At 24.2% G+C, this 10689-nt stretch overlaps 1 protein-coding gene across 3 annotated transcripts; it reads left to right on the forward strand.

Moving 5' to 3' along the window:
- The first annotated feature begins 3913 nt into the window (after nucleotides 1-3913).
- LOC113552775 (zinc finger protein 131-like) lies at nucleotides 3914-10689 on the forward strand. Of its 3 annotated transcripts, none has more exons than XM_026955696.1 (5): nucleotides 3914-4030; nucleotides 6659-6887; nucleotides 7225-7401; nucleotides 8234-8519; nucleotides 9478-10689. In XM_026955696.1, exons 2-5 carry the CDS (start codon nucleotides 6684-6686, stop codon nucleotides 9780-9782), a joined length of 972 nt encoding a protein of 323 aa, XP_026811497.1. In that variant the 5' UTR covers nucleotides 3914-4030; nucleotides 6659-6683; the 3' UTR covers nucleotides 9783-10689. The 3 variants fall into 3 exon arrangements, with proteins under 3 accessions (XP_026811497.1, XP_026811496.1, XP_026811498.1); XM_026955695.1 differs by having other exon boundaries at nucleotides 3985-4115; XM_026955697.2 differs by lacking the exon at nucleotides 3914-4030 and adding an exon at nucleotides 4141-4365.

Genomic DNA, 10689 nt, shown 5'->3' on the forward strand with positions numbered 1-10689 from the left:
CACGAGTGCCCTTGAAGTGGTGTAATAAGTGTACTGCAATACAATGTACCTATATATATGTATAAAATATGCTTTACATATTATATGGATTGGTGTGCCACGAAAATTTTGTAGAAGATATAGTGTGCCGTATTGTTAAAAAGGTTTTAAAACCACTGGTTTATAATTACATATTAATATTTTATACTACATTAGACATAATATATAAAATGATATATGGAATGCTTAAACTTTATGGAGACATTAGTTCCCCTGGAATTTTTTCCCCACTTTAAGCTTGATTTGTATTCAATTTTCAAGGGTTCTCGCTTACAAATAATAAAAAGAAAATACTAAAAAAGTACAAAATTTTAAGTATCCACAGAAAGCACAAATAGAGTCGAAATATTTTTAAAAAATGCTAATATAAATATTTGATGAAAACTTCAAACCTATACAGTTATTCATTTTTGAATTAAAAAAAAACAAAATCGAGCTTGTGTATTACCGTGTACAACTCCTATTATAACCTAATTTTATACCTACAACTCTCGTTTCTCTTGATTTTTTTTCTCGATTGTTTTTTAGCTAAATAGTTATAGTGGATTTTTTACTTTCGACCCTCCCCTACAATGTACAGCTATATACGATTTACTTGTTTAATTTACTGTCAAATTATAGTAGACTAATTACCTATAAATTCCGATTTATAGGAGAAATCAGTTAAAATGGTTTCATGGTAATATTGATGAGTTGCCCATCCGGCCATCCCTACTCTATATAATAATATCTTTTGATCAACTCATCACACCGACACCACACACCCTGGTCGCCGATTACCTACTGATTAGGCTGTTGACAAGACATATGCGATATAATTTCCTTAAATCTCGACCTCATTATCGTCGCGTCTCGTCATTTTAAAATTACCTTACTCTTATCGCTTATCAGTATATAAATGGAAGCTAAAAATCAATCAATCTAAATCTATCCATACTTACCACATTTACTCTCAAACAATTAAATATTTTGGACTAATCTTAGACCGTACATTAATCTGAATCCAGCTTATTAAATCTAAATGACTCAATCTAGGTATATTACCAATTACGTCTACTCAAAATATTTATTAATAAAAATAAAAACACTAATATCAACTCTAAAATGTTTAATTATAAATCTCTAATTAAATCAGTATGATATATGCTAGCTTAGTTCAGTAATAGGGGAATACAAAAAATCCAAACGTTTCAAAACATAGAATAGGTCGGTAGGTGTCTACATTACCAATACTTACACAACCATCTTACCTATAACATTAACCCACTATGTAATAAAAAATCTTAGTATTTTCCATTCCTGGAAACCTGCCACTGCCCAAACGAAAACGATGTCTTGGCTTTCTTTACCCCCCCTCCCCATCTCAGCATACGCATGCACTCATTTTATTGGTAAAAAATTATATATAAAATAAAAATCAACCGTGAGTGATGTCATTGTTGGATGACAAGAATACGCTAAACCTACATGTGATGTCTCCATCTTACAAACATACAACATAGCAAAATTTGCGTACAGTATAGAATCAATTATGTGTTTTAGCTTAAATATTAGAGTGAATTAATCTAGTATCAAATTTTAAGTTAAGGATATAATTTGTGTTTAAGAGTTATTTCTTTTGATGTTTTTCATTTTTAAACAAGATTTGAGTACCTATTATAAATATTACAAGTTAAAAATGCTTGTACATAGCTTAAAAATTAAAATATCGATAAAACCTAACTCTTATAACCACAGATTGGGTATGTTCTTAAATTTAATTTTGATAATAGGCCAATTCACTCTTAATATTTAAGCTATTAGCTAATAATTCTACATAATTGATTCTACTGATGTATGTTGTAAATAAAGAAATGAATAAAAAAAAAAATATTAGAAAATAAGGTATAGGAAAGTGTTAAGTGGTGCACTGGTGCGCCTAGTGCATACTTTGCTGCACATAATGATGTGTCAAACGAGTCACTAACAGATGTGCTAAATTTGAATTCAATGATTTATTAGTGCATACGAAAAACGATTCCAATCGGAACAGTCTACCTATGTATCATAAATATATTTATATTTAAAAATATATTTCATATGTTTTTTAATATAATGACATAACAGCTATTCATATTTTATCCTACTATTAATATTAGGTATGGTAGATACCTATTGACTTAATTTTGACCAACTACAGTTGGTTTTTTTTTAACAAATATTGTGTTTATTATATTATTAGCATAATAGGTTAGTATATTACACATTTACACAATTACTGTTATATTATTTATAATTATAATTAATTTTTGAATTTTGATTTAATAACACCTTGACTGTACTGTAAATAATGTAAATACTTAAAAACATGCAGTGTGAAGAGGTTTATAACATAAATATGTAATAAGTAGGTACCTACCTTAAAATAAATCAATAATATATTATGATTTATGAACATTGCATTGTGTATAGTAAAATTCATAATATGTAGGACATAGGTACATAATTTTTTTATATTTTCACGGATACATTTTTTAATTTATAACAAAATGTTTTTTTAGTAGAATATTTTCATTATTTTCGAAATTTTTACTCCTAAGTTAAAGTATTAAATATAGGTACAAATTTTTATCAGAAACAACAGAAACCACTCCTAAAGCTGAAAATTAAGTATTTTAGGATCCCAAAAAGTAATGGTTGATAGTCTTCAATATAAGCTTCATTTCGTTGTTGCCGTTCCATATTTTTTTTTTGTATTACGAGGTGTTTTTAAAATGTTGATATTTTTAATTTTTATGTTTATTCCTTTTGGACTTTATTTCTAAGTACAGCAAACCAGCTCATTATGAGTGGAGTATGTTAAGGCTGGTTTATCTTTACTTCCAAATAACCAGCTATGAACGAAATTAAACTTATACATTGAAGAGTGAGGAGTGAGGACTACAAAAATAGGAAAATTTGTCAAACAAAAATTAATTTTTAATTTAACAAATGTAATATTATGTTAAATAATATGTATAGTTGTTAAAATTGTAAATTTTAAAAAAAACTGCGCTGGCCGAAAAGGAACAGTAGCAAAAAAGTAAACGGGAAGTTTTGGCTAAAAGGGGGGTATATTATGGTCGAAAACGGTGACGCCCAGTTTAACATGTTATATTACATTTGCAATTTAAAATGCTGGTTTGCTTAATTTTTAAACAAAGCAAATAATTAATTATTACTGTACATATTTTAAAATATAAAATTAAAATACAATTTATTGAAAAAAAGTAAATTTAATATTACATATTTTTTAATAAATGCATGTTTATATTGCATGTATAATTATATTATGAAGAAAATTAACTTAGATATGTAAAATAAACATTATGTAATTCGCATAATTAGAAGTAGGTAGGCGTAATACATGTACCTAATATATACTTGTAAATATTTTTTTTTTAATATAATTTAAATATGATGATATATATGTACATGTATATATTTAAGTATCACTATAGGTAATGAGTTTATTATTTTTTTTAATGCTTATAAAAAATATTAAGTTATAACTTCTAATAAATTAAATTTTAATGTTCGTAAATAGGGGTCAAGCGAGAACATTAAAAAAAAAGGGGGACATATATATTCCAAAATTCGGAAAATTCCCGTTAATGCAGTACGTATGGGGAGACTAATCATTAAAAAATGTTTTAGCACAGATTAATATTTTATTAATATTATAATATTATATTAGATTAATATAATTATATACACCATTTTATTTTCAGTAATTTATTATAATAAATACATTTTTATCTAAATGTTCTAAATATGTATTCCCGCCATATTCGCAATGAAATGCAATTATGTACATACATGAAAAAGCAGCTGTTTTTTTTATCACGTGACGTGTTTTTCTTTAACCTTATCAAAAACTCCAAGTGCACTTGAAAAAAAATTGTAAAAAATAAAAAAATTGTGCAAGTGCTTATAAAATTTGATTGAAGATTTGTTTTAATTTTCCAAATAAGTAAGTTTTCATTTTTACCTTGTTCCCAAATTAAATACCAGGTTTCGCAAATAAAACTAGTAAAATATATCGGTCGGAATAAAAGGTAAGATGATTCATGAGTAAAACATGAACCAGTTATAAAATTCAACATTTCCGTGGTCAAGATAAAATATTTGTTCTGATTGGCCGTTGTCCAAAAATCCTATTTCCAGCATATCCAGAGTTATAATTTTAGATTGGGCTGGATCAAATTCAAATTTTCTGGGTGCTCATTATCTTGGTCTTTTTGTCATACAATATTTTTATTTCTTTGTTTTTGTTTATTATCTTCATTTTAAAGCATTTTAATCAAGGTAAGAATTTTTTTTCATGCTTACCCATATTGAGCATTTCAGTATTTGTATTAAACATAAATTATGTTTACTGTTTTTTCCTATTTGAAATAATATCACCACTAAACAAAAAACAATTTTGTTTAATTTAAATACTTTTTTTTCTTATGAAAGATGAATTAATAATTGTTAAAGTGTTTTACTGTTTACCTATTGTTCTTAAAGTATTTCTTACAATTTTTATTTAATCAAATTTATTAAATATATCATATTTTATCATTCATATCTGTTTATTTCAACTGTTTTAAATAAAAATTTCTAAAATATCTTATTAACATTTTTTTCTCGTGTTTCTAAAGATAGTAATAGGTTAAATAAATATTATTTATTAATAGTATGAAATGTATACGTACTTATACTTGTTTTTTCTATAATGTCATAACTCTCAATTATTTATTTTGCTATTTCAATACCTATATTTTATTTAAAAAATTTAGTAGAATTCATATTTATATAACTATATTTTACCCATATGTGTATATAGACCTAAATTTTAGGGTATGTTTACAATAGTTTTAGCAATTTTCTTAGTTTGGGCTCTTTCTTAATTAGCTAATTAACTTAAATAAATTATTACTTATAAATGTATAAATATACATTACATACAACTTAAATAATTTTATTATAATGAAATATGCCTTTTACTTAAATTATTAAACGCATTAACAATTGAATCTAAATCAACTTATGAATTTATTAATATTTTATTACTAGTAATTATTTCCTATATTTTTATAATACTTGGATATATATATATAAAGATTTTCTGTACAATTTATAATAGTTTATTTAATAATAAAATATGATCAGAAAAAAATCCTTATATATAGGTGTTATAATAAACTTAAATAAAATTAAATCAGTATTTTATTAATCCGAATTGTATAAATGTACATTGTACATGTCAGTAGAAAAATTAATTAATACTTTAGCGGTAATTAATAATTATTGCAATTAAAATATAATTTTTTATGACTCAAAACTATTGGTATAAAATATAACAATTGATTAAGTAGTTTAATGGAATAAAATTTCTAAAACCAATCAATGGGATATAAGGGGAGAGTAAAAAAGTCAAATTGAAATTTTTCCAATATCTGTAAAATTATTATTATTTTTTTAGTATATCAATAATATTATATACTAAATTATTTTAAAAAAATTTCAATTATTTCTTTTCAAGAGTATTTTTTACTAGGGATATTTTTCTTGGTCTTATTTACCTAAATGTTTTCCAATTCTCACACTTACTATATAAAATGGCAGTATATGTCACATGACATACTAAGACATATTCCTTGTAAGTTGTTGTAAATAGAATCATAGAAATAGTATTATAGCCATGAACACATTCTTTAAATTAGATTATAGATTATATAGGTACATTTTTTTAGTATATACATTTTATTATTTGTTAGTTATATCTTACATTTTTAAATACTATTACATTATAGCTACTTATAAATATGTTAAATAATATTAGTATTTAGCACATTATTAAAGAAGGTATAAACATTGATATGCTAAGTGTATATAAAATAGAAAATTATACCGTACTGTGCATAGATAGTAGTGTTCAAGGTTTTCAGTTCAATTGATTTTATCTGTGTTTTGTTTAATTATTTTAATCTTTAAAATAGTTTTTTTTTCATAATGAGATAAATTAATTGTATTGAAGATGTTTCAATATAGCATTGGTTAGATTCCAGAAGTGTATTATGTTATTTTAAACTTATCAAATTTATTACCTGCCTTTTATCTGTTTTGTATGTTTATCTTGGTAGACCTATGATTTTTTTAGCTGCTGCTATTCAAATTAATATTTTTTAAACTCCGGGTTAAAAAAATTCATATTATATACTTGTATTAAAATAAATATATTCAAAATATTAATTTAACCATTTTTAGATTAGATACAAATAAAATATATTATTGTTAAGTTAAATGCTTATTGACTATTGTAAAAATTTAAAGACAATATTAATATTAGAATAAATTAAATTCACATAACCTAGAGTTTAAAAATGTTTATATAAATAATAACTAAATAAAATAAAATCATAAGTCTATCAAGATAAACATAAAACGTAGATAAAAGTTAATCAATTTGATAAGTTTCAAATAAATTTATACACTTCTGGAAACTAACCAATGTCATATTAAAACTTCTTTTAAATATAATTATTAAAAAAAAAAAAAAACAACTTTTGTATTTGTACATTATAAAATTGTTAAAATAAAAAATAATTTTCAGTTACGTAAAAACATACATTCACAGAATGAGTACAGAGGAGTCACAACAGTTCTGTCTCAGATGGCATAATTATCAAAGTTCACTTATGTCAACTCTGCCTCAGCTTTTAAACCATGATGATCTGACTGATGTTACATTATGTGCTGGTTTGAGAACACTTAAAGCACATCGTGTTGTTTTGTCTGCATGTAGTGATTATTTTAAACAGTTATTTAAAGCACTCACAAAAGTAAGAAATATTTTATTTTTATATTATTTTTATTATAAAAATAAGACTCGATCAATACAATTGTTAATTCATTTGAAAGATTTTATTTTAATATTACAATATTAAGACTAAAATAGTGTTTGTTATAACATGCTATTTTTAAGTTAAATATACTGAATTTTATCATTTAAACTATATTATTTTGTTAAATATTTAAGATTCATTATTAAATAACATTTTTATGGAGTAATTTCTAGTCTAATTTAAGTGGATATAATATTCTTTCTAATTTATATAATAGTATTATATTTATGTATATGAATTAATTAATTTGATAAAACTTTTATTGTTATCAAAGGAATTAGGAGCAAGTCATCATCCAGTGATTGTTTTGCCTGGTGTTGAATTTACCGATCTCTGTGCTCTAGTCACATTTATGTACAGTGGTGAAGTAAATGTTTATGAACATCAACTAGCTAGCATGCTTTCCATGGCTGATACATTACACATTAAAGGCTTGGCTGAGTTTTCTAATGTAGGTATTAATTTTTTTAAATTTTAAGTTGCACAGCTTGAATACCTTATTAATTTTCACAGTTATTATCTTGCTTTTATTATTTAGTATAATAATAAAACTCAATTTTTTAAAACTGAAAATAAAAATAAATATCGAAAAGAGATTGTTTTCATTTGCAAATGCTAAGTATGTTATGAAAAAAAGTTTAAAAATGATTATGTTAATTTTTTTTAAAATTATTTTTTACTCTATCATCTAAAAATATATAAAGTAAAAAATAAAATGCTATTTATTTATTCATATTATATAAACATGACGTGTATAAAATAATTACTTACTAACTGGCAGATCTTTTTAGAAATAATCTTCAACATTTATGATTTAGTGTAAAACCTCAATTAACTGTCTAAAATGAGACCTAGTGAATAACGGATAAAAGAAAAATATGATTTTATTATTATAGCTGTTATTAATTTTGATATTGTATATATTGTGTATTATGATGATAAAATTACATAATTTAAAAAAATAGTTATTTTTGTTTGTTTATATGAATCCCGAGGTTTTTTCATAAATTAGCTTAGATTTTTCTACAAGTATGCAAAATACTCATAATACAGGTGTGCAATATACTATTTAAAATTCACGATACCATTATGACAGTAGGTTATGTGTATCAGAAATTGATATATAACTGAGGTTTTACTGTAATAACTATTTATTTTAAATAATATTATATTATACTGAATCTATATTAATAATGAATTCTTATTTCTTACACCAATACTAGTGTAGTTTTTAATTAAATTTAATGTTTATATCTTAGAAAATGTTTAAAACTATTTATCAGGTACCTGGTTATACATCTGGCACATTTGAAAAATCATCAAAGTGGAAAAGGCCACGAGTTGAAGAATCAGAATCCTTTAATAGAGTGATGTCAAGACCAACAATGAGTGAAACTGAAGCTTTTGCTGATCTAGATGTTGCTCAAGATCTAAGTAAACGTGTTCCAGAAAATGATAATCAAGATGATACTGTAAACTTAGCAACTACTGTTGACCATAAACCGTCCACATCAGAAATAAATGTATCTTATGGTGAAGAAGCTCCGACACCTACAGATTTAGTTCAAGGTATGCATTTTTTATTAACTATTAATATTTCAAAATTAAAATAATAATCATTTTATATTAATTTATGTGATTTAATACAATTTTGTGGCTGTTGGAATAATTAATTATTTAAGTATTTTATAAAATATAATAACAAGATTAACTTAATAATGTATTTAATAGTATTAATAATATCCATAACAATAATTGTTATCATGCTTAACTGGCATGCTGATACATTATACTTTTGCAAGTAGGTCATCTGACTAGGGAATTTTTTATTAATGGATGTTAAGTGGGCCTAGTTAAAAAAGCAAGTATACTCAATGATGTAGGGCATGTTTTTATTATTGTTTTTATATCAGTACATCCATAGAGTATAAAAAAAGTAGAAATGTTATTTATTATCTATAGCTATGGTACCTAGTTCGATTACAAACGTTACCAGTTGTTTTGTCTAGGCGATCAGCAGTGAATTTTATATAATACTTTTTTGTTGCCCCCCCCCCCTTTGGAAATCCTGGCTACACCACTGAGTATATTTGTTGTGCTATATTATGATTTATGATAAATAAGCTGTATCATATTATTTTAATATTTGTCTAAACTATTATTAATAACTTTAGAAGCACTAGAGTTAATATGAGACTAATTATTAATCATTATTAAGTAACATCCAATATCTAGCGATGACCTAGGTTAAATATTATCCTGCTTATTACTAATAAGTTATTAGTATCTAAAATTTTCTATTAGGCCTATACCTACTAAAAATTGTAGTACATTTTTAATAATAGTGTCAACTATATATTTTATATATGTATGTACACCACAAATATTTTTTATTAAAAAACCATAAAATAATATTTTTAATATTTAATATTAATCTAACATTCACCTGATTATATTATAATGTTTATTCATATAAATAATTTTATTGTATCAACTACTCAACTATTAAACTATGTACGGTTTATAGGTCCAGTTGTACAGGGTTCACAGTCAGATAATAATAAATCTCGAACACCTGTATCCAAGCTATATACAATGTGTTTCATATGTGGTAAACAGCTAAGTAATCATTACAATTTGCGCGTTCATATGGAAACCCACCAAAATGCACAGTATGCTTGTTCAGTATGTAGTCATGTTTCTCGATCCAGGGATGCATTAAGGAAACATGTATCTTATAGACATCCACGTCCCAACAATAATAATACAACTACAGATAATTCATCTACAGTGGATTCATCACACAATGTAAACAAGCTTCCATCAACTTGACCCAAAAAAATACGCATGATACATTTATTGTTATTATTTTAATTTATTGTTGTTACCCTTTAGTTAATTTTTCTTCTAGTTATATCCATATTAATCGTTGACCTGTTATTTTTATTGTGTGAGTGTTTGATTGTTATTGTTATATATTGTTAAAATTTATAAACTGTTGTTGAAATGATAATAGAAAAATAATGTAAGATGGTCCATTTTAAATATAAAGTATAAACTTACTTTGAAAATATTCAACCCTACCACAGATAAATTACAAGCATAATATATTAGTCAATAGACTATTAAAAACATTCAGTTGAAAAAATAATAGTAATCATCCTTTTGGAGTCTTTATTAAACTCTTAAGATATTTATCATTTTATCTTTATATTATATTATAAACTATTATAAATCTAGCTAAATATTTATCTATAAATATCTATCCCCTAGCTTAAAAGTATATGATTTCAAAAAATAAATTAAATATTTGTCGTGTTAAAAATACATCTAGATTTAACTAAATACAATGTAGATTGATGTAACAGGCTATAATGCTGCTTTTTTGACCTTTTTCACATCAAATTAATGTTTTAAATATGTTTATATGTATTTATTTTCAATGTTATTTATAAATATTATTTAATATTATACCTTTAGATTATAAAATAGATTACCAATGATATATCAGTTTAAGTTACCAATGTTTAATCCAATATTGTTTACATAACTATTATAGCCTACTGATGTAATTTTTTTTATGGAGAACCGCACAGTAGGCTCATTATAATGTCTCCATATGGTTTGTTGATGGTATAAACAATAACTTTTTTTTTTTTTTTACTTCTGTGATAAATTAATATTATGTAAATTATTACTGACCACTGTAAAAGGTTATCATTGTTAAATTTACTGTGAT

This window comes from Rhopalosiphum maidis, chromosome 2 (assembly GCF_003676215.2).
Source record: "Rhopalosiphum maidis isolate BTI-1 chromosome 2, ASM367621v3, whole genome shotgun sequence".
NCBI lineage: Eukaryota > Metazoa > Arthropoda > Insecta > Hemiptera > Aphididae > Rhopalosiphum > Rhopalosiphum maidis.

Excerpts from the sequence above, each read along its gene's own strand:
- LOC113552775 (XM_026955696.1), top strand. The coding sequence starts at position 6,684 with ATGAGTACAGAGGAGTCACAACAGTTCTGTCTCAGATGGCATAATTAT. Across the intron at positions 7,402-8,233 it reads GCTTGGCTGAGTTTTCTAAT|GTACCTGGTTATACATCTGG; the intron begins GTAGGTATTAAT and ends ACTATTTATCAG. Across the intron at positions 8,520-9,477 it reads ACCTACAGATTTAGTTCAAG|GTCCAGTTGTACAGGGTTCA; the intron begins GTATGCATTTTT and ends TACGGTTTATAG.